This window comes from Lates calcarifer, linkage group LG24 (assembly GCF_001640805.2).
Source record: "Lates calcarifer isolate ASB-BC8 linkage group LG24, TLL_Latcal_v3, whole genome shotgun sequence".
Taxonomy (NCBI): Eukaryota; Metazoa; Chordata; class Actinopteri; family Centropomidae; genus Lates; species Lates calcarifer.
The window spans coordinates 6,382,778-6,407,977 of NC_066856.1; the positions used below are offsets into that span (position 1 = coordinate 6,382,778).

General features: G+C 40.7%; 2 protein-coding genes across 3 annotated transcripts in view; both read right to left on the minus strand.

Moving 5' to 3' along the window:
• Positions 1 to 2,525: 2,525 nt before the first annotated feature.
• On the minus strand, positions 2,526 to 9,961 carry LOC108898449 (uncharacterized). The gene is made up of 2 exons (XM_018698308.2): positions 9,806 to 9,961; positions 2,526 to 6,579 (listed from the first exon to the last, which is right to left on the minus strand). Exon 2 carries the CDS (start codon positions 5,127 to 5,129, stop codon positions 3,555 to 3,557), a length of 1,575 nt encoding a protein of 524 aa, XP_018553824.1. The 5' UTR covers positions 5,130 to 6,579; positions 9,806 to 9,961; the 3' UTR covers positions 2,526 to 3,554.
• A 1,034-nt stretch (positions 9,962 to 10,995) lies between these two features.
• The window catches only part of frrs1b (ferric-chelate reductase 1b), a 62,596-nt gene continuing 48,391 nt past the window's right edge, over positions 10,996 to 25,200 (minus strand). Inside the window, exons 19-20 of one of the 2 annotated variants that reach the window (XM_051066723.1) lie at positions 18,734 to 18,836; positions 11,002 to 11,102 (exon numbers count right to left, since the gene is read on the minus strand). In XM_051066723.1, the coding sequence (XP_050922680.1) occupies positions 11,016 to 11,102; positions 18,734 to 18,836 (190 nt within the window). In that variant the 3' untranslated portion in view covers positions 11,002 to 11,015. Of the gene's footprint in view, positions 11,103 to 18,733; positions 18,837 to 25,200 lie in introns of both variants that reach the window. The other variant, XM_051066724.1, reaches the window with a different exon arrangement.

Below are 25,200 nucleotides of genomic sequence, written 5' to 3' on the forward strand. Positions count from 1 at the left end.
CTATAATTCTGTTCAGTTTTGAAGTTTTAAAGCTAAAAAAAAAAATGCATAAATCTAGTTACAAAAATCTAACCCGATCTTCTAGTTTTCTCTGTAGTAAATAGTCTGGCACAATTCACCTATGAATTGTAAACTCTACTATATTGAGAGACAGAACTCTTTTGGAGCATGTATTTTTGTAAATAGCACTGCTGTCCATGAAGTGAAGTAATCTGAGGGTCTTCACAAAACACAGAAACACTGAGAAGCAACAGTACTGAATGGATGCTTAAAATTGCCTGATGCAGACAAATAGTGACACCTGGTGGTTATTTTCATGATATTACACTTGCATGGAATAAACTAAGACCCCATGACAACAAAGTGGATTTTGCCTAATTTCTGTGTGGAATGGAGTTATGATAATGGTTATGAACTGACCCACCTCCTTTGCTTTGAGTTCATTCTGATTGAACTTCAAAGAGGGAAATTTGACTGTAAGGACACTGCCAGAGGTTAATGGCAGTTAAATACCTGATAAAACACTATATTTATTATATCTTAGTGGACTTCATTGTCATTTGAAATGTCCTGGTTTTCTACATTGATTTGAGTTTAAGTGAAGCCTTGTATTCAGTTACTTTTTCAATCTCTTATGGCAGCAATGATCTCATGCAAGCACATTCTCTAGCTGAATATCAGACCTGCACAATGTTCAGGAGGAATATTAGACTATTTTTTCTCACAGGACTGCTTCAGCTCAGCAATATTCTTAGAACATCTGATGTGAGAGGCTGTCTGGAGGTCATTCCAAAGCATCTCTATTGCAGCGTCTATCTGATGTCTAGACTGACTGAGCCACTGCATATTTACTTTGATTTTTAGGGTAATTGTTCTGCGGCATCACTCAGCTTCTACAGGGCTTTTGGAGTGATGTTTTCATATTGGTATGTAGTGTATTTTTTAAACCATACAAACCATACTCTTTTTTAATTTACCTGTTAGCTGTAGACCTCTATTCTCGGCCTCACCTCCAGGTTCAGCACACCCCAGCACCAGAGAACACAGGCCGTGAGGGACTCCAATGCCAGTGACCACAGTGTAATGTCATTGTTGCTGAAATGAAGGGAATGCAGCATTAGATACTGGTGGATATAATTTGTATTTCTGGTTCTCATACAGCACGACAACCCCTGCATTTATTTCTACTCATTGTATTTCACAAGGGAAACTGGATTCAGCAACAGTTGCCAACTAGCTGTCCTGCAGGCAAGTGTATGATTTGAGAACTCTAAACAAGTGTATCATTAAGATTATTTTTTTTCTTTGTAGTTTCATTATCATCAGCCTACACATAACGACAGATGTCAGGTGGTTTTGAGTTTATACTGATCTGTGCAAGCATAGCAATTAGCATAGTTCGCTAATGCTCACTTACCAGCCCCCGGGTTAGTTTGAGTATTTTAGTCTTCTTTATCAGTTTCTGTCAGTCTTTTCACAATGAAAAACAACTATCGGTAATAGCCACAGATTAACCACAGCCCTGATTCGGCGCTACGGCCCTTATGGACTCAACTTCTTTACGCTCTGAGACTAACCATTTTGTATTTTATTTTATGCTAATTATGCTGTGGGAGCTCTTGCCCAGGATTGGTTAGATCATTTGTTGGCCGGTCCCTCTGCTCCTCCCCCGCTGGACCGCCTCTGCTCTGGATTGGTCCAGCGTCTTTGCGTGCGCACCAATCCAGAGGGCTCGTACGATATCATCACCAGTATGAAATCCGATGAAACCGTCATTCATGGCGGCTGTGATTTGTAAAGAGTCCGCCCTGGTGGATCAGCGGTTTGCTGCGTTTAGTAAAATTGCGAGTCACTTCAGCATTTCACATCCAGAGTAAATGGTCAAACGTGAGCTTAAAGCTCTGATTATAGGTAAACTAGTGGGAAAAGAAGTGACACAGAGTCCGCTGTGTTGGAAGGCGCCCAAGCGGAAAGTGGCCCTTCTCTTCTGCCAGCTCTGGGTTCACGGATGCAGCTAGGCTACCGGATAGTTTTTAGTTTTATCTTTCTTTAATCGGATAAAATTCCGCTGTCACCATAATTAATCCTAGCTTATTTGTCCATGAGACCTCCATTGTTTCAAAAAGTGAAAGAACCCTGAGATACATGTTTATACAAACATCACATTTATTTTCAAACTTGAACTTTATTTTATGTTTCTGGATGTAAATTAAAGATAAGGACAAAAACCTTTGGAATCAGTGCAGTACTGAGCAAGAATGATGTACCTGGCATTACGGATAAGATTCCTACAGAAATAGACCTTTTTTATTAAAGACTAGGATCTTTTTTTGTTTAAAGAGGAACATCACTATATACCAACAGACTCCAATTACAAAAATGATCAATTTACTGAGCAAAACACAGGAGCTCCTGGACCACTACCTCAATCTGTTAGCTTAATAAATACATCAATTCATAGGTGCAGTTCTACACCAAAATTTCTCTCCTTTAAATCAATCAAAGTTCTCAGGACTTATGTTGACACAGATTTATTTAACATTCACATTTCATTCAAGTTTCACATTTTAGCATTTATATCCACGTACAAACAGCTGGGTGCAGATGTTTTAGCTCCCACTGAGCAAATTCTGTGATTTTTTCCACGTTCCACCTCTTGTGGTGGAACATGGGTGTAGGTGGAGTAAGAATTTGCCCAAACTTTTGCCTGCAGCTGTTTATATACATAGACTGTACATTTTAAGACGAACTGTCTTTAACAATCAATGAGCACTGGAAGTCTGCTCATGTTCAGACATGTTCAGACTTTTTACATCAAAAATTCCCACGTTGTAATAGAGGCCGAAGTGTCTCAGCCTCTGTAATGGGAGTTTAGCAAAATTTCAAGAAAATCATCAAGGTTATAGTCACTATTAGGATTATTGTCATTGTCATTAATGTGTGAAGCGTCATCGTATCAGCAGTGTTACCTCAGCTTACCCCTGTTTGAGAGACATGTGGCCCTAGAGGTAACTCACACACCTCTCTCCCTCGCAAACACAAGGCAGGGGAAAGAGTCGGCTCACTTGCTGATGTTGATGCACGCTTCATGAGACATTGCCGGTGGGTTCAGGAACTTATGTATTATGCAGCTTTTGTATTCTTTGAGGAACACATAACAACAAGGAATACATAAGTCCTGTAAATGTCCTTTAGTAGGGAGAGTGTCAAATTCGGTAGAGTGCCATCCTCTGCCACTGCATTGGCTGGTACAAGAAGAAAAGCTCCATAATGTAGTCCTGGAGGAAGCGGACGATCCTCCTCCACCTCAGCTCAGAGGGGTTCAGTCTTTCCTCCTCATCATCAGAGTCTCCATCGACGATGTTCACATCCATCCTGTCTCTCAATGTCCTCCACTGGTTTCCGAGCTTCCTGTGGCAGCTTCTGGAAGAAGTGTATGATGTTCTTTCTCTTCTTCTGTTTCTGTTTTGGTGTGCCGTCATTCGGTTTGAAGTACGTCCTGGAGAGCCACCTCCAGTTGCAGCCAGAAGGCAGTGGACAACCTGCTGAGGCCACTAATCACCTGGTTGGACATCAGCTTGAGCGTACTGGCTGATGATGTCTTCGTACAGCTGAGTCGACTCTGCCAACCTGGAGGTGGATGATTTGCTGCTCTGGACTTGGATGACTCTGCCCATCCCCCAGGAGAGAGGAGGGAGGACGAACAGCCTGAGCAGATGTTTCACCGCTGCATCGCAGAACAGACGTACCTGCTCAGCTGGACTCACAGGACTGGACCACAGAGGACTCAGAGAACTTGTCAGCAGCGGGGACAAGATGGATAGTTTGTCCTCACTGATCAAATCCTCCAGTTTAATCAGAGTGGATCCGTCCCTGACATCTCTGCAGGTGTCAACCTGCTGCAGCAGAGTCCTGACAGCACCGGTTATAACCTGGACCGTGGATGTTTGTTCCTGCTGTGTGTCCTCACGCTCTGATGTCCTCTCTCTCATGTTGGACAGAAGTTCAGACACAATCCTCTTGGCTTTCTCCATTTTGTCGTTCTTCTGCTCCTCCACAGCGTCTTTGTGGCAGGTGAGAAACTCTCCCAGCTTCTCCTGCAGAGTGACTTTCAGCTCAGTCGCTGTGGAGTTGACTCGCTTCTCTTTGACTTTCATCCTCTGTCGTCGCAGTTGAAACACTGACCTCTTTTTCTGGCAAAGTTCCTTCACACTGTTGACTACAACTTCCAGAATGTCAGAGGCAGTGGACTCCAAGCTGGGCAGGGATGACCTGTGTGGACCTGTCATCACACTGAAACTCAGCGGTGAGGACAACACTAATAACTTGGCCAGAAGGCCCTTTAACACATGACGACAGGAGCCGTGAAACTCTGACAGGTCACTGCTGATCTTTTCAGGGGACACGTGGAATGGGTATGGCCCCACGTGAACCCCAGGTTGCTCAGGCTGATCGCCACTGTTGCTCTTCAGGCTGATGGTAAATGAGCTGAGCTGCCTGTGGCTGGACGCTGAGCGCAGCTCACTTACTTTGGCAGCAAGGTCTCGCAGGATCCTCGTAGACTTCCTCCCTTTGTCCTGACAGCTGTTCATGGTGTCAGCTATGGCGAACATCACCTCCTCTGCTGCCTTTTCTGAGAGGGCATCTACGTCCTGATCCTGTTTCACTGCCTCATCTTTTAGAGCAGCCAGAGTCTCGCCTGCAACTGCCAGCAGCTTCATAGCAGAAGATGTGCCTTCTGCCCCTTCAGTCTCTGCATTGTCCTGGCTCTGAGCAGCCAGCACACACAGACCCTGGTTGAGCTGCTTCACTACATCTCCCAGCATGCTGACTGACAGCTGGGAGGCAGAGCTGCCCAGTGATCGAACCAGGGTTTCGTCATTGATTTCTAAATACCTTTGGAGATCTCTGGCCAATGGCCTCAGAACAGCAGAAGATCTGGAGATATGCTCTTCCTCCTCGATCTCACAGGGCAGCACTCTGGGATGGTCTTCGGGCTGGAGCTGGACCTTCAGAGTTGGGGTGAGCAGCTGGAGGACCAGCTGGGACACAACCCTGATGATCCTCTCAGACATGTGAGCCAGGTGAGTCTGAGATTCTGTGTTAGAGTTACTCACCAGCTCTACCATCCGGTCCTGGACGCTCTGCCACTCTCTGTCCTCCAGGTTGCAGATGAAGGACGAGAGCACAGCAGGGGTTTGGTTCGTCGTCCTCCTCTTTCCGGTCAGTTAGCACCTTCTCCCCCAGGAACAACATCAGTGCTGCCTGCTGGGTCAGCAGATCTGCGGTCTGATCCTGGTCTGAGGTCTGATCCTCAGAGGTCTCATCCTGGTTGTGATCTGATCCTGAGAGGTCTGATCTCAAAGTCAGATCCTCAGAGGTCTCATCCTGGTTAGAAGTCTGATCCAGGTCAGTTTGTTTCTTCTCCTCACTTGGAGGGAGAAACTCTAAACTAATAAATTCAGACATTGAAGTTGAACGTTTCCAAAACAGGTTTCTGAAATTAGACTTTGTATTATTGGTCTCTGAAACTGGTCTGTGTAACTGGTCTCTGTTACTATGTTAGCTGTGGTTAATAAATTCTCTTTGTTCCCTGGTTCTAATGTTCAGCCTTTATGACACAGCAGAGATTCAGTTCCATTTGGAACACGATTTCATTCTAGAATGAGGTCAGGTTCTAGAACCCGTCCTGGACCTCCTGCTGCATGTTCTTTTATGCAGACAGTCATGTCTTGCTGCATAAACTCATCAGATCCAGTTTCTCTGTTACACTGACGCAACTGTCAGATAAAAATAAAAACACTGAGTCAACTTTACTTTCTCCAGTGGTGGAAAGTAACTAAGTACATTTACTCAAGCACAAATCTGATGGACTTGTACTCTCATTTATTTCCTTTATAATTCTGCTCTACCACATTTTTCTGTCAGCAACAGTCAGTGATGACTTAACACATTTTATTACGTACACATTAAAAATTATGATTTGTTATGAATTAAACTCCCCAATCAGTTAGTTGATTGATAATAGCTTTTCAAAACATGGTTGCAGCTTTTCACAGGTGAAGATTTGCCGACTTAGATTTTTATTTTTTTCTAATATTTTAAATAATTTTCATCTGTTTGTAAAGATAATTTTGTTCCAGTTTGTCTCTCTGTGGCTAACCGGTTTTAATTCTATTTTATGCAAATTGTTCTGTGTGAGCTCTTGCCCATTATTGGTGAGATCCTTTGTTGGCCCATCACCCTGCTGCTGCTTTTGTTATCTAGTTGTTTTACCTATTTCTTTGAGTTATGCAGCATCCGTTAGGCCTTTGTTTAGATCAACAGGTGAATCCAAATATGGGACACACACTCATAGTTAGAGGAGAATAAAGGATGGTTTACTGCTTGTTTTCAGGGAGTAAAGGGGAACATGGGGTGAGGATTCCAGCAGGTGAATACCGAGGGCAGAGAGCAAAAGGGAAGCTGGCAGCTGGCGTGGCAGGGCTTAGTGAGAGTGGAGGCAGAGCGGTGACTGGGGCTGGTTAACTGACCAGCAGGCAGTGAGACGAGCAGGTAGCTGGCAGGCATGCAGTAATCCTGGAGAAGAAAGAGACAAAGGTTAGGTCTGACAATACACAAGAGTTTAACTCTGAACATATGCTCCCAAACTGTCTGAAACAACAGTCTGGCAAAGAATGGATGAACTGGGGTAGATATACTGCTGGGCCAATGCGTAGATGGATTGCAGGTGTGCAAGCAGATTGGCAATCATGAAGTCAGGAGAGAGAGAGAGAAGTGCCATGCCCACATCACACACACATACACAGAGACAGACAGACAGGGTGAGAACAGGAGACACAAGGGGGAGAATCACCAGAAACACAAGGAATAGACTGGAGTCACGGCCGTGACCATGACAATAACACTTTCCAACTGATTCTCCCATAATGCCATAACGTTATATCTGAAGCAAGGATGGTTTAACATTAGAAGATTTTCAATCTTGGTGCTGATGGTGAATCCAGACTGAGATTAGTCATTAATATGAAAAAGTGAAGCTCAAAGAGCCATGGATGAGTTCCACCTGAGTAAAACACTGGATGTGGCTATGGTTTGATATTGTTTGCTTATTAAAATGCAAACAAATGTGGAAATGCAAGCCAGCTAATAGACAACTGCAGCTTAATATTCCAATCTAAAAATGTGACGAAGAGGTACAACATTGAATTCTTTAAAAAAAAAAAAAAGAATGATTTCCATCAGTTTGCATTGTCAGTATTTCAGTTTTGTGTCTCTGTATGCTATACTGACGTTGCCACAGGAACTGATGTGGTTCTGAGCCATCAATTTTCAGCGCAACCATACCAACTATTTGCTTTGCACTGCATCAGCCTAATAAACCTCCCACCTGTTCTTCCTATCTGTGCCAGTATGCTGTGCCAGTTCAAAATTCACCAAAGCTCACTCCTTATGTCATTTTTCCATTTTTAAGCCCTAATAAAAGTGCCTACTTCTCTCTGCCCCACTGTTACTTTAGATATGTCTTAGCTCTGACCCCTGGTCTTCCCATTCTGCCAATATTGCATGAAGGCAGCATTAGCTCACAAGGGGTTTATGGGAAATGAGAATAAACTATCACTGTGAGAAAATGATGAAATGACATGGATTTTGTGTACATTTTGTCTGTATTTGTTTGAATACTTATCTCTTCACGTCTTATTTATTCATTTAATACTGAACACTTAGTATCTCCCTGCACTGACTGTGTGTGTGTGTGTTTAACTAAAGATTGGAAGCCTGTCTCAGATATAATTTCAGCCAATAGAGGGCACTGTTTGTCTTTGAGTGTGAGAGTTTCCTGGCACAGTTTGGGCTTATGTGTCTACCAGGTATGCTCACATATACACACATTATGGTATCATATTATACATGTAAGGCAGTAGCAAATGCAGCTTTCCAAACAAAGACAATACTTTTTGAAAGTCAAACAAAAGAAACATAAGTAAATACATGAATAAATAAAATGAAATAAATAAGTAATCATATAAAATAAGACTGCAATATAAAGTATGTTATATATATGTTATATAAACTGATAAAAAGCTTAAGTTAAAAAAAGTGCACTTGATGCACTTTGTTTAAAATCTACTTTTACAGAGGTTTTTGTAAGATTCATTATGCAAAAGTCTGGATTTGTGTGGAAAGTGGTGTTGGCCTCAGAGAATGACCTGTCATGACTTTTCCCATAGCATGTTTTTAAATCCAATCCCAATATCTGTATATTCGTGCAAACACGTCTGTGAGTGTGTTTGCCTCGCATGAATACTGTCTGGTGTGATTAAGTGGATGTGTGACAGCAGGAGGGCTGTGGGATGGAGTGAGGATCTTTATGTATGCACATGTGGGTGGATGAATGGATTGTTATTTGATGGATGCAGCAGTAAAAGGCTCCTCATTTGTGATTCTTATCAGTTCAACACTTCCCTCTTGTCTGTTCAAGCACAACATTCCTCTGTTTGGATTGAGCTCTTGACAATAACATACAGTTTTACTCTACTAGCAGCGGGACTAAAGAATGGAGATTCCAGTTGGCTGGACTGTGTCTTTGATGCTTTAGTCCAAAATAAGATGTCTAAACTAAGTGATTCTTTTATGTTTTTCCCATTGTAAATAAAACCAACAAGTTCTACAAACAAGTATTGTGTGTGCATCTAAAGCCTAATATACTGCATCTTATTCCTCTGTTCCACAGATGGTTGACATGTTCTTGAAAATGAAACTGTATAATTGTGTGCTCATGTTAAAGATGCAGGATCCAAATGGCTTGGGTGCTGAGAGTCATGCCTCCAAGTGGATGAACTGACTACTGTTAGAAACACATTGTGTGTAATGACCTCAGAGCCCCTCCATTTCCTACAGACCTCTGTGATGGAGAGACCTGTTTTCAGAAATCTTAGCAGGGCGCCCTTAAGACTCCTGTGCAACGCTACTCTCTGAGCAAACTGATGTATTTTTAGTCTCATTATTGCTAAGGTTGCTGAAATAGTTCTAAGAGCAGCAAAAACATCTGTGTAAAGTGAGTTTTATTTTCAGCTGATGCAGAGTTTCAGTTTTCATATAACAATCATGACATAGTTTTAATTAATATGTAACTGTTTCTGCACACTGTTTTCTGTAATACAGTGCATGTGCATTGTTTTTAATGTAGGAAGTCCAAATAAAGGGGAAGTTCAACACACTGGGGATAGTGTTGAGTGGGAGTGTGCTGGCTGTTTATTGCCTTTATGCTAAGCTAGGCTAACCATGTTCCATCTCCACACTAATCAACACACTTGATATTAGTCTTTTCGCCTCACTCTCAGAAAGAAAGAGACTTAGCTGATTTCCCAGAAATGTTGGACTATTCACTTGCAATGTATTTTTTCTACATTACTGAGTTGTTAGGACCAAATAAATGAAATGACATTTCAACATGACTAACAATGTGATGCTGAGTCTGAGGGAGTGACAGGACTGCTAGTTGGCAAACCTAAATTCTGCCCGAGGGCGGTAAGGAAATACTTTTAGACAGCTTTTCAATTAAGCTGTCTGAATTACCTAAAGCCTGACAGTGTGAGGTATTGTTGACTACTATTTCAATATCAACCTTAATCTTCCTGCAGACATGAATCATAAAACACATCAATATTAAGTTGATATTAATTGCTAATTAATTGTTATTATCCCTACAACTGAAGTAAGAACCTTGTGTGGTGCCAGCAGCAGCTTGTTACTCAGCTGTGTGTTCAGCTGTCCCATTGCTTTGTGCTGCTGGAGAACATACCACCCATCTGTTTCTCTTCCATTCATCCATCCATTTCTCTGTGTCCATCTCTCCACCCATCTGTTCATCTGTGTTTCCCTCAACTGTCCTCCTGGGTGAACAGGCATTTTGGATGTTTCCAGTATGAGGTAAAAGGCCCAACACACTCTGAGCCTTCCCGGGTCCCTAAGGAGAGAGTGTTTTTTATTAAAAAGTAATTTCCTTACTGTGTTATCTAATAAAATAATGGGATTGTTAGATAAAAAGAGATGTTAAACTAGTCCCAAACATACAGAAGCACTGCTCACACACTGCAGTTTATTATATAATGTACAGCATGATGTATAGTATCTTATAGTCCAGCTCTGCTCTTCATCTGGAACGTTATTATTTGCATATAGACAGAGATATGAGAATCATAATGGCAGGCAAATTGTGAAGGAATATAATTGCATTTCAAGTTTGCAATAACAGAAGTAATTATTCCGAGTTATCAGCACTGGTTGTTGTGATGAAGGTCTAATAAACTCAAATGTTTGCCAGTGAATGTAAACACTGAAACACAGGCAACACAGAATTTAAATTCTGTGTGGTCATCTCCCAGTATACTTAGCATATAACACCTCAACATGAGCACCACAAGACTGTTTTTACACAAGTTAAGTTGGCTCTCACAGCCACATTATACATTCAATCATTCAGTCCAGTCATACAACACTTGTGTTTCTATGGTTTTGTTTAGTTTCTGGTTGTTGTTTTTTGTTAATCTTATGTTGAGTTTATAATATCTGTAGGCTGCATAGGCTGTTTATCTTTCACCAGTTACTGGAAGTAAGTTTAGAATAAATCATGACATCCTTCAACAAGTCTGGAGTATGTTTTACATTTGGTTTCATCTGTGCATTTGGGACTATAGCACATTCTAAAGACAGAGTAAATTTATTTTATTTTATGCAGTCCTGTAACACTCAGTATCTAAATACTTCCTCCAGCACTGACCAACATAGCTCTCCTATGCTGCAGCAGGATAACGTTATCTCTCATTGTGCTTGTCTAATTATCTCCTTCCGGAGATGCTTCTCCTTTCAGCTCACAGATTATAAAATGTCAGCTGCATTGTCATTTGTTCCCTTGGCTTCCAAACTTCCCCAACAGCATCTGCACTTCTGTAGAAAAAAACTCTACAACCAACATGTCTGTACTATGTCTTACCAGCAGGACATCTGTTTCCTCAGGACAGAATGCATGACACCGGAGCTATTTCTGTCAGTTGATGCAAACTGGCTGGTGATGTGACTGCAGTCGGTGGCACAAGGCTCTGGAAATAAGAAGCCAGAAATGACAGTGAGGTGAGATATTCTGTAGCAGTAGAAACTCTTGTGTAACATATTTTTGTCATCTCTATATGCTTTTACTGCCTGTAGAAGTAGAGAAGAACAAAGCACAACACAGGTTCCATGTAAAAAATGTAAAGTTATACCAGTAATACAGCAGTAATGATAGTAATAATAATTAAAGTATTAATTGCAAAAGTAGCAATAACACTAATAGCAGTTCAAGTAATTTCTAATTATAGCAGCAGGTGTTGAGTGGGGTTGTAGGAGCAGCAGGAGGCTTGTCATCGCAGGTCAGACTCTAAGGCTCCAGAGACAGAAGTACCTGCAGAAAGTGACAGAAGAGGAGAGAGAGACGGAAGAGCACAATACTACAGGAAAGCGACTACTGTGAGCTGCCACACAGTGAAGTGGAGTGTATCACTGGTATCTTTGCTTTTACATTAGAGCAACACAAGAAAAAGCAGGATGTAGTAGCCAAAATTAAAGTAAGGAGGATTGTTTGGTACATTATTTTTATTGCTTGGAAATCCAACTTTTTTTATGAGAAAGAAAGAACAAAGTCTTACTAAGTGGATCTTGAGTTGAGATAGTTCTGTCAATGACTGTTTCCAAGAGTGAACTGTCAAGCTTAAATTTAAGCCAGTGTGGATGAGAAATGCTCAGAAAATTTGAAAGCTTGAACAGGGTAAATTAAATCTGCTGATGAGGACTGTGTAATACAAAGGCTCTAGAACAAGTGAGTGGGTGGACCTTGTATGTAGACTTTGTCAAACATCAAACTACCTGCATACACAATAAAGAAAAGGATTGGGAGAGAAGGAATACGTTTACATTTTACATACTGTAGGTCCATAATATAGCAAAAAGCTTAACAATAGGTCTTACAAACAATCATGTTGAGTTGGTGTCATCCAACTACTGAGCTTGTCTCACAGAGTGCTCTTTTATTTTCATGTCAGACAAGTACAGGTCGTGCTCTGTGTGTTTCTCAGTAATGTATTTATCATTCATAGTGTTTGTCTCTAATTTATTGTTGCCCATAACTGCACACATAATTCCTCTCCAGGACAGAATGTGAGTGGGTGGGAGGCTGTGGATGTGTTATGAAGGCCTCTTCAGAGAGACTGGCAGCCTTACATCAGGCTCAAGGACGCCCAGCGCAGATGCTCCATACATTTCCATTCATTAGAGACATAGTGGAGAATGTGGCACGGTCATGTGACAGGGGAGGCACCCAGCTGGTTGGTGAAGTCATCTCTTCCTGTTTGTCTCTATTTCTAGGGATTTAAGTTAAGTTAGCCTCTTAAATTTGATGCCATTCGTTTGGAGCAAGTTGACACAGGGTGAGACCATGGACAGATCACCAGTCTATCACAGGGCAGAGAGAAATAAGCATTCACGCTCACATTCACACCTACGGGCAGTTTAGAGTCACCAATTAACCTAACCTGCATGTCTTTGGACTGTGGGAGGAAGAGAACATATAAACTCCCTGCGCTGGAGCCTTCTTGCTGTGAACCACTGCATCACCATGCCACCTGCTTTAAGATCTGTCAGTCGTTTCATAGTGGTATGTTTTGGTTGGATTTAGATTATGTTTAAAATAATCAGGCTATCAGCAACTCCACAGATGTCTTCAGTTTTACAGAGCTGCAAAGTCTCTGAATGCTTTCTAATTCTTTGTCTTGGTTTTAAAGTTTTAGTTAAACTGCTCTCATTAACATCATGTTGGTTGAATAAAGCAGAGATTTCACAGCTAAATGCTAAACTTAATTTGATGATAAAAAGTCCCATGTTACCTTTATAGCTTGTTCTGTTGCTCCCAGCGGGCAACAAAATCAACTAATGCAGGTTTAAAGCAAATGACATGATAAGACCCTTAACTTGGGTCAGTAAATCTGGGGCAGGTAGAATTCTATCTCAGAAAAAGTTCATATTGCAAAGAAAGGAGGACTGAGGGCTCAATAGACAGGTAGCAGCTCCAGAGGCACCTAGCAGGTAAGGCTGGCCATGTCATGACTAGAGGTAGATCATGACAAATCATGTTAATCATGTTTTGGGCAGATCAGTGGGAAACCTGAGATAACCGCTCTGCCATCTTTCATACAGCCCATGCTGATGATCATATAGGAGTGAAAAAATAGGCATGTTTTTGTCGTTCAAGGTTGTATTGCTCAGTGTGCGCCACTTAACATTCAGTGTCATTCATTCTCTGCTGTCGCCACTTTTCCTCTGTCTTTGTTGAAAATGATCACTGTGGTTGGGCTGCCCAACTGGTGTGTTTATAAAGGCTCTATCTTTAGACTGGAGCAGCTAAAACACTCCACTTCACTTCAGTGGTTGCCATGGAAACGGGGGTGCAGGCCTAACGGTACTGGAGCAGCGCTGGTGTGTCGATGATGAGAGCGAGGATAATCATGAAATGATGAAAATGGCTGCGCTGTGAAGGACTGGATGAGTGAAAGTATCTCAGCGGGATTACTTAGCTCTTTGCATCATTTGTGCTGCGATAGTGTCTTTAGATTGGATTGTGTTAATCACGCTCAGAAGTAGATCATTTTAAGCCACCTTTAAGCCATCATAGAAGAGGAATAGAAATCTACAATTCTATGACAATTGGACAAGACCTCTTGAAGAAGATCATTTGACACGATTGGAAGCTAGCTGAGAGATGGGATTGTTAGCCACTGTTTACAAGGTCAAGAATGAATTTTCAGTCTCAGATTTATGTCCTGTTTAAGGAAGTCTACAATCAAATCAAATAAACAAAATCACTGCGAAGAGGATATTTTACAAATCATACAAAGCAAGAGAAAGAAGCAAACAATGTGCATAATGTTCATTACATGCAAGTAGCCTGACATAAATGAGCAATACTGTTATTTTGCACATAGTAGCCATGCAGAGCAATTACACATAGATAGAGTTAGATGTTAACAACCAGTAGTACTGATCTTAATAAGACATTAGTGGAAATAATATGACAGTTGGTAAAATGGTGATATTTTAGCACAAAGACAAGAGACTGATTTATAAGAGTATGAGTACCGTATTGTTAATAACATACCACTAAATGTGTTCATACATACCCAAGCCATGCAAACCATCTTACAACAGACATATGACATGGGACAAGTTAGCAGATCAATAAATGAATTCATTAATTAGAAATTAAGGAATGAGTGAACAAGAATAAGAGGAATAATTATTAAATGAATAATTATATTTACTTAGCACCTTTTCACAAAATATTTTTACGGTACCATTTCTTTTATGAATATAAAACATGTTTAGGTGCAGCCCATATTCAGAAATTGTGCCTCTAAAATTAAAAGTCCATAAGGTTGTCACCACTCTCATTAATGGTCCAAGCATGGCCCACCAAGACACACTTGACTTTTAAACAATTACAACACATACATTCAGTTAAGAAAAAGCCATAAAATAGAGTGAGTTTTAAGAGGAGATTTAAAGGAGGATGCTAAATTCTTTGAGATCTTTGGGCAGGGAGTTTCACTTAGGGCACCAGAGAGCAAAATGCCCAGTCACCCTGTGACAAATTGAGACTTTGGAATCATTTGTCAGGCTCAGCAAGAGAATCTCAAGCAGCAATAAAGGCAGGAGCCTGACCATTTGAGGCTTTAAAAACAAGCAGTAAAATCTTAAAGTCAACTCTTAAACTCACAGGTAACCAGTGCAGTCAGCAAAGATTAGAACATGTTAAAAGCCTGACAGCAGCTGTTTGTTTAAGTTACAGTCTTTGGATGTTTCACCTGCTGATTTCAGAATAAAGAGTGTTGCAACAGTCAAGTCTGTAGGAGATGAAAGCATGTATGATCTTTTCTAGATCTACAAATGAAGGGGCACTTGACACTTTTTTAAAATATCATAAAACTGTAGCAATATAGCAATATATATTTCTAACTACGGATGCCATATTCACTGAGAATATTGCAGTGGTGGAATGTATTAGGTTTTCTGTGCACTAGACACTAGCAAAAAATGTGAAAGTTCTTCCAATCTGACACATGTTGAAGCTTATCAGACACCAAAACACTGCAGTCTGGTTTAAGGTGCTATAAGACGGGATTTTACATCTCCGGAAAGTTGCCGTAGTTATTTTATTTTTTGTGGCAACATTTGTGAGGCAAACAGCAAAAATACATATACACACACAAGCTAAAATCAATTTACCATAGCACATTTGACTGGTCAGTGTGGCAGCTTATCAGATGACACTTCATTGTGCAGCTGAAAAACTGTTGACAGTATGGTTATTTGGCCAGAGCCCTCTGAATTGGCACCCTCACTGCATCAACAGAGTGGCCCCATCCAAATGAATGAGAGAGATTTAATTTTCCAGGGATAAAGTTGGTTTTAACACAGTCTGGGTCATTCAGTACTTGGTCTGAAATTTCTGGCTTATTACCCAACCACAAACACTGTTCTCTGATTTGATGAAAATAAGTCTGTGCCCCCACCCCCCACCCCACAATGATTAAAACCACCCTCAAGCCCCGCATATGTGATTTGTGGCAACTGATAACATTCATTCTTCCTTTCTGAAGACATGTTGCCTGAATAACACATCTATGGGAGGCATTCCTTCTCTCTGGTTTGTCTACCAACCATGTACAAATTTGGAGTGGGTAATGTTGCTATGGCAACAAGCTCTCCAATTAAAGCTTTTAAGTAGAGCAGTATTTCAAAAGGAACTCGAGAATAAAGCACAATTTTCTCACAATTATATCAGATGGATTGATGGCTTCAGCATTAACATGTTTAGTGTTCTGACAACCTGATAGTTCACAGTGAGTGTGCCTCACACTGTTAAAGCAAGAGTGTCTCAGCTGTGTTGTTGATCCAGGATAACTGGAGCTGAGTCACAAAGAGAATGACATGCAGACAGACAGATCTATGCCCATCCACACTTCACTGCTCACACTCTTTGAAGCTAAATATGGAGAGGAGTGGTACACTAATTGTATGTCAGTGCTGATGTCTGTCCACGTCCATCACGGCAATGGACAGCTGAACACACACACATTTATACACAGATATACAGATAGAAATTTCCCCTGTGCTGCGGACTGAACTCTACATTTACAGCCTTTAAAAATGCTTTATACTAACACTTAGTCTATGTTCATTTAATCTATAAAACATCATTAAGATCATCCTAAAACACTATTTTTTGCCACAAAACTAAATAAGAGACATACAGTATGTTCAGAATATTGCAAGTGAACTTATAGACACTGTATTTTTGACTGCTAGTAGCAGAATGAATTAGTGTCCACAAGCACAATGATTCATAACCATCAGACAAGTGGCTGCTGGATGATGAATTTATGGCTCATTGCAAACAGACTTACACAAGTTATTACCAGATAAACTTGGCATCTATGGAAAGATTCTTCTTGTACAATTAGGTCAAAGTTTATGGTGACATAGGAATGGAGGTTATGCATCATCATCTGGTGGGTGGAACAATAAAAACAGAATACCAGTGACAAGCCAAAGACCGGCATGTGTTACAGTGAAGGATATGTCAGCTCATTTGTTATATTTGTCCCCTACTCAACAAATTCTACGAAAACCAACAATGAATGTGACCGAAAGTTGTCCAACATACTTTTAAAAACATATCAGCGAGCAAGTGACATGTTCCCTCATTACCATCAACACATAAACCCTTTAGCTTATTTTTACTCAATCTAACATACAATGTCCTGCTACTAGAAATGACATGTATGTCTCACTGTAAGCAAGCTAGACAAAGCACAAGGTGAGTCAACTTCACTGCCAATTAGCTCCAGTGGCCAACTGTGATATTGCAACAAGAAAATCCATTGTGGTCAACAAGGCATTTTGATCATAGGCTGTTGTGTGCAACCAGGTTGATTATTACTCTTTGTGTTATGATTATTCTACAATCATTAAGGTTTAATATGTGTAAAATGTTTCAAGGGCCTAGAAAAGCTATGTTTATGTACATGATGTCATCGCAATCTATAGTGCGTGGTATGTACAAACTGATCTTTTCTACTGGTATTTTCCTGTGTCATTTGAGTAAATTTCTGTCAATGCAACTTAGATAACTGGTGAAGTTGTGTTTATTTATTGTAAAATGCATATGATGCCACCAATACAATTATCACAGCAAGTTAAGTGGAACACTTCTTGATCTCATTAGTTGTATGCAGCCTGCAGCCTAATATTTTGGGAGGATACTGGGTAATATTATATGGATATTGTTTTACTCTGTACCCTATCTGGAAGGTATGTAACACCAGAGACTGGAAAACTCAAAAACTGGAGAACTCACGAAAAGGCCAGGCAACATAGTAGCAAACCAAGAGCAGGGAAAAGTTTGATTCAAATGAACTAGTACTATTTCAGAGTTCAAACTACATCATCGTAAAGTCTTTTAAAACATTTACATCTTTAGTGGGAACCAATGGGCTTGGGTCAGAGATGCAAAGACTATCAATATAATGTTATACTTATTATTATTATTATTATTTTTATATATTTTTTTATTTTATTATTTTTTTTTTGGTTATATTGTCAGTGCCCACACAATCACAAGTTGTCTTAAGTTGTCAGATGACGTGAATGTGGCAGTAGTCTTTGTCTTTTCATGGGATTTCTAGACAATAACAAGAGGATAGAATAACATCAGTCTTATCCTTTAAGACGTACACCTGGATGAGAAATGTATGGAAAAATAGAGAAATATGGACACTAACTTCAATAAAGGTCAAATAAAATTTTTGTATTGTATTGTATTGAGTGAGAGTGTGTGTGTGTGTGTGTGCATGCACGCACATTTGTGGTGCAATTGTTTGGCTGAGGTATTTCAGGCACATGGTTGGGCTCTGTGACAGACTGACAGGGAGCAGATAAAGACAGGGAGCGCGAGAGAGCAAGACTGAGAGAATAGAGAGAGAGAGAGAGAGAGAGAGAGAAGGAGGGAGGGAGTCTTTCCAGTTAGTCTGAATCTCTCTGAGCCTACACAATCTCAACACAACCCCAGACTCAGTAATGTTGGATACGCTGCGAGAGTGAGTGTACCTTTCACACACACTCTGCAATCACCTGCTCGAGGACACACATAGCACACATCCGGTGAGTAGACCTCTCTAATACTGTTTGCATTTGCCTATGGCACATTAATGTAGAGCATCTATTCGAAGCTGTAGGTTTTGACTGTGGGTGTACTCTTTTTCAATTCAGAGATTACTATGTATAAAAATTACCACTGTCCTCTTAACTACTCACTGTACATACTTTCTACCATAAGTTAGTCATCCAGAGGTAACTGGTTGAAGCTAAAATGACCCACAAGGGTCTCTTGAATCTATAATCTTTTAATTCCCTTAAGCTGCTGGCCATTTACAGCATCCCAGCAGGGGTCTGGCTCTAACTAACAAGTACTTTTACTCAAAGATGAACACATACACGCAAAGAGCTTTTGAGGAGGCTAAGAAGTCATTACTTGACTACACTCTTGTCATATTTCCATGCTCCAAGCTGACAGGAAAATTGCATGTACAGTATGTGGGTGTGATTAATGTATGTACACACACACACATGCACTCCCACATACATGCTGTTCTTCTAGGCTGCCTGCGGAGAACCAGTCACCCCTTGTCCTTTCCTTCCCACTCATCCCAGTCAGATCAACATTTGTGGCAGCACATGTGGCAGAGCTGGGGAGGAAAAACGCAAATGAAATAGAGAGCTAATTTTCACACCTTCATCAGGATCAGAAATCACACTGCTGACATCTTTATATACAGTACATTCAGCATAAAGTTCTAGTGATGTTTTTTTTTTTTTTTTTTTTATTCACAAGGTGGTTCATACTTGCTTCAGAGGCTTGAATTATGTAAGAGGGGGATATGAGAATGAGATGCACATGTCTGTGTGTTCAGTACAGAGTTAGAGTCAGCACTTAGTTAGCCTAGCTTAGCATGAATACTGGAAGCAAGAGGAAACAGCTAGCCCGGTTACACCTACCGACACCTCTAAAGCTCACCAATTAAAACTTCTTTGTATCTTGTTTGTTTAATCCCTACACAACAGTGTTAATTTTGACAAGAGAAAGACTAGTCTTAGTCTTTCAACAAAAAATTTTAGACATCTGATTGAATGACTCATTAGTTCACTAAAATACTGGTCTGTTGTCTGGGTATAGTTTGAGAGGACACGCTCTATCATATCACCATCTAACATGATCTCTGTTTACCGAACCTATAGAGGTTTTAGTCTTTTCGTTGTGACAAACTGGCCGTCTACAAATATTTTTCATTTATGGTTTCAGTGGAGATCAGTGCCGGAACTGTTTTTAACAGTTCTTCAACTTTGAACAGAGCCAGGCCAACTGTTTCCCGCCACCTCAACCTGACTCCACCTCTGTACTCTGCGTTTTGCTAACAGGCAGTTTCCTGACGTTCAAATTCACTTTGCCCATCTGTGTGGTATTTTGATGCCAAGCACAAAGCACATGGTGGACAGGTGGAAGGAGGCACAAACAGGTGTGGGTTTCATTCAAATGAAGGAGCACAAAACAAGTTGTTGGTATTTTAGAGGAAAATGTGTCTTAGACTTTGCGCTGAGAATAGACATCTCAGAGCCTGGTGTGTTTCTGGTGCCAGTTTGCTGCCACTTCATTGAGTCTATTAGCAAGAGTAAACTAAATACACAGAGCAAATGTGCAGCAATAACAATAATCATGTGTCACTGTGACTGGCACAGCTGTCTCAGAGTGATGAGATCAGTGCTGTGACTGAGTGAAGAGTGAATTTATTAATCATCACACCCTCTGATTTGTATTCTACCTCAGCTTTGTGCTTGTGCACCTATATGAACCAGGTGAAATAACAGGTGCCCACACAGTCAATGCACCCAAGACCTAGAGCATTGTCCTTGAGCAGTTAATATTGGGCACTTAGAGTCAAATACTTTTCTCAGGAGTGGGTGGATGAAGACCAAAACAAAGCTAAAAGAAAGTGAACATTGGATTTACATCAGGTGGCAACATACATGACTCCAAGTGAATAATGTTGCTCTTTGAGTGTTGAATCTTTAAATAGGTGACTATTTAATAACACACTAGCAATATAATAACAATAAAAGCCATCTAAACCAAATTAGGCTCTATTCTCTCAGTGTTGTCTTTACAGCCAAAAACGTGACATGAAATGGATATAAACTCTGAAGTGACTGGATTCAAGAGAGTTGTTTAGCTGCAAGAAATCAAAGTAGTGTTGGTAACACTGTCAATGTTTGTTGTTAATGCATCTTATCTGTGATTTGTGTGTAATGAGTGTAATGAGTGTTAAACAAAGGCCAATATTCCCTTGACAAATCAGTGTTAAGCAGACCATGCTGCAGACTAGAGAAGGCATCTGCTGTTAGCTTGTGTGCTGCTAATCCATCAGAGATCAGATTAAGGACGAAGGAGCGGGGATTAGACGTCAGGAGGACCATGGCTAATGGCCAGACAGACAGGAAGGTTTTAGGGTCATGTCAGTGGGACTGGACTCCGACATGGGTCACAGACAGAGCACTGATAGGAAGATCTGAAAGGAGTTTACCCAAACTCTATAGTCAGGTGAACATGGAAACTGCCACTAATCCCCACTGTGGGATCCTGCTGTGGGTTACATCACTTTCACAGAAGATACAGTATAGTGACAACAGTCATGCTAAGAGGTTTTGGTTTTGGTTTGTGGTTTGTGGGGGCTACAGATGGAGAACTTAGGTGATTCCTAGAAATAATATTAAAAAAACGAGGACACAGATTATGAGCACTTGAGACTCTGAGATACAATTTCTGCTTTGAAGAGGACACATTCATCTCCTACTGTTAAGCTCATACCTGTGTGGTTTTCTTAGAGCTGAGCCCACTGTAGGGTTGATGACAGAAGGGAGCGGCTCATCCACATGACATCAGATTTTCATGGTCTCGAGACATTCACAGTATGTAGTGCAGTGACTGTAACTAGGTGATGTATCAATCAGTGTGACACAGTAATCCACGTTCTATACTACATGCAACATACTTTTGAATACAATTCCAATAATTAATTTGTCTTACATTGTGTGGCTTGTCATAGTTTGTTTTTGAGACAGCCACAGCTGCAGAAGGTTTTTTTTCCCACCTAGCCACAGGGAGCAGCAATAAGCCTATTCAAGCTTGATGCTCAGATGCATTTCCAAACAGTTTCATTACAAGAGAATGAGAGATAAGAACATCAGCAGTAGTCATGGTTCTCCAAAGATACATATACATGTATCTACAGCCCTGTGCAGAGAAGGGTACGGTTTAGCATATTATCTCTGCCTTATGTAGTGTTTTGAAACTCCTGCCCCAGGCTCTTTTTGTGCACGCAACTGAGTGACACACTACGAATGTTTCTGAGGAGAGAATGAGTATGCACCCCTAATTTGTCTCCATCAAGTCAAGACTGCAAAACTGTAGGAAAGACTCAAGGTTCTTAGAGAGTAAGGATCTCTCCCCCTCTCTCTCTCTGATGATGCAGAATAGGAATACACACTTAACGCCTTTAGATACTGTCAGAGGACATGTCAGCAAAACTAGCTTGTTTTGAGAATGCCAGAACCAGTACCAGCTCACTGTCTTTCATCTCAAGTCAGTCTGACGATTAAAAATGTAGCAGCCTTTCGTTATATACTAGTTTCTCTAACTTGCTTTTAACATATACTCGGCAATTTTGATAACTATACTTAATACATACATTCTTTGTTTAATGTATTTGCAGTAGTTTCAGCTCAAAGCCATGCCTCTAAACGTAGCTAACTGGGCTGCTCACATGCTGTACACCAAATTGCTGTACAGCTCCCTATTGTCCAAACCACTACCTCAGCAATCTCAGCTCGCTGCTTTGTTTTGATTGTAATGAGAGGTAGCTTTACAAGAGGAGGGCTTAGAAGTGAGAGTCAGCAAGCCAAGAAGTTTTGGAAACTGCCCCAGGTGCTTGTGCCCAGTGACTGTACTTTTGGCTAACTAGAACACTGTAATTACTTTTAAATACTAGTGCTGTAATGGCACCCACAGAGTAGAGTTGGCTGCCTTGGATTTGTCCTCCATTAGCATATGCCCATTGCATGTATAATCAACTGTTTTCTGCACCTCCAAACACATTTGGATTCTTTCTAAATGCGGCTGTATTTGACTGCACTTTTCACCTGACATCATCAAGCTGCGCCCTGTGTGACCACATGTTTATTCCACATGATTGGCAGGTGTTGAGGGGTTTTTCCCACCATCAGCTCTCCTTCAGGAACAATGTGTCACCTCCTGCATGCACACAGTGTCAGGCTGGTCCAGCTGTAAGCCAGGCAACGTCTCTATTTTCAGCAGTGCTGGATCAGGACTCCATAGTGTCAACAGGTGGACAAGCTAACTAGCAGTATAACAGTCAGCAGCCTCTCCTTCTTCCTTCTTCCGTTTGTCTCTCAAATTTCAATCTTTTTTCCCAATGAGATCATGAAAGCGTTGCACATGTGCTAGGCTTAATGTCATTATCTCAGCCCAAGAGGTATGTACACAAATAAAATTGCATCACCATTCAAGTTAATTACGGGTGAAAGAACTTGTCAGCGTACATGGGTCAATCCATAACCCACAGACCTCACGGGTCATGCGTGTTTGGGTAAGCTTACTAGGAAATATCTAGGAGTTCGGGCAGGTTGGGGTCACAAAGTGACGAAGCAGCAGATTAGTATTACCATTGCGTGCAATAGGCTTTGTGTTCTATGTACTGTATGTGATATGTGTATCCTCTCTCTGCCATTCTCTCTCAAACACACACACATACAGGAATGAGCACGCCCCTCAATAATCTGCATTACTGAACTATAAAGTAACCTACATCTATCACACACCCCAAACTATAATTTATGATGCATTAGGTGGTTTGTAGGTGGTTGATTAACCCCTCTTTTTTGAGGGTGAGGCAGTATGGATTGGCTCTGATAATGACTCAAATGGGTGCAGGTATTTTATTTTATTTCTTTAACCTTTATTTATTCAGGGAAAGTTTCACTGAGTGGAAACCTCTCTGCTCTGACCTCATTTGCACTGTTACATACATTCACACCAGCAGCAGCAGCTCAGTGAAGCCACAGTCTGATCTGCTGGCTACTGAGCAGCTCCTAAGAAGAACCTTCTCTTACTGTTCGGCCCCCACTAAATTATATTTCAAAAGCTCTGACCTACAAATCACACAGACAATACTTACTCATATTTGATGATTTTCCCTTTATTGTGGCTAATCTCTTCAGATAATAAATATAATAAAAAATATCATATAATACTATCATTTTCCTTAAAGATACATTGAGAAATAAAGGTTAGTTGAATGCACAAACTACCTCAGGACAGCTCTAATATATGCCAACAGCATACACTTTGCAATGTTCATAACAATTAAGCATATGCAACTGTATGCTTGCACACATGTTTGCTGTTTTACTGACATCAGAAGATGAAGGACTGGAGGAAAAATCTGAAAACTTTAGCTGTGGACTTACTGCAGGCTCTGTGCAGCTGAACAACAGGGATTGCTGTAGTATAAAGTTTACATAGTTGGTGGACTTGGTGGAACAGATTTCCTGGCTGTAGGTTTAATACCAGTAGACTTCCAAACTAAACAACAAAATATTTTTTTTTGCCATTTCTTATTGACAAGGGGACATTGTGTGTTCAGACAGAACAAAGCTTCTCTTCATACAGTTCTACCTCAGCCACACCACAGTATTTACACTTTTGTGACCAATCAACAAGATTCATCATTCACACATCCGGGAAAGCTTTATGACAGTTAACACAGGTGTGTTGAGAGATTTGCATAAATGACTAATGCTGTCATTTTCTACTTGACGTCAGTCTTGTTTCTCTGTGTGTGTGTGTGTGTGAAATCTGGGTGGTTGGTGAGTTGGATGGTTCAATAGGAAAATCATGCCGTGTCACACAGATTTTGAGAGCATGTTTTTTTTTCTTACATATATAAAATGATTTTACATTTTCGGTGAACCTTTCTTCACGCACTACAGCTGCATACTATAAATGGCGTAACATACAGTGATTATAGCATATTTGTTTCTTTGCAAAAAAATGAGAATGCAAAGACCGTGCAGTTTCAAATGAGCTGAAGTTCTGGTATAAGAACAGGTAACAGGTCAAGACAGCATTGGTCATTTGTTCAAATACCTGTTCATGTTTTCCTGATGAGCTGATGTGAAATATGACTCTTATCTGTCAGAGGCAAAGGTGGACTGTGGAGCTGTGACCAAAATGATTATTTTATTTGACGGTGTCTTTTAAAGTAGAACTAAATAAATATTTCCCTACACTTGTACCTGAGAAGTACTCTCTGCCTACAAGCTGTGGAGACTGAGATTTTTTTGGTAGGAAATGAACATCAATTTTCCTGTGTGAATGCTGTGTCTGAGTTAGCCATGTTTGAGAGAAAGGCTGATTTTAGGCAGTACGCATGTGGGTGTGCAGGTGGGCCGAGCATTGAAAGTGTAAAAATATAATCACCTACTCACATACAATATGGTATTTAGAACAGACTTGTACTGTCATGACTGGAGTACATGTGATCTCTTCCTCTCAGCTAACAGTGTGGACTATCAAGGACACTGCCACTGACCCTTTTTACATATGCACATAGTAAACTAGTTATTAATTAGTTAATAAACTGATTTAACAAATTTTATATCTGAATAAGCGAACCTAGCGTATATGCTCTGGATTTGAAAACAGCGTAAATAGACCGTCAAATTGGGAGGGCGTGTTTGGTTGATGATTGCAGAGATTGAGGCATGTCACATGTGAATAGCAGTGCAGCACGAGGTGACTGCCTGAGCTCGCAGGTGTCATACCAATTTTAGAAGGCACTCACAAATGATTTCATCCTATTAGCAGGTGGGATAGGTCAAAAAACATCATTGTGAAGAGCAATCTATTTTGGGGACTTGATGTTTTATTGGTTTCAGTGTAGCCAGTGAATGGCAACTGTAGTCCTAATCTTCATTCAT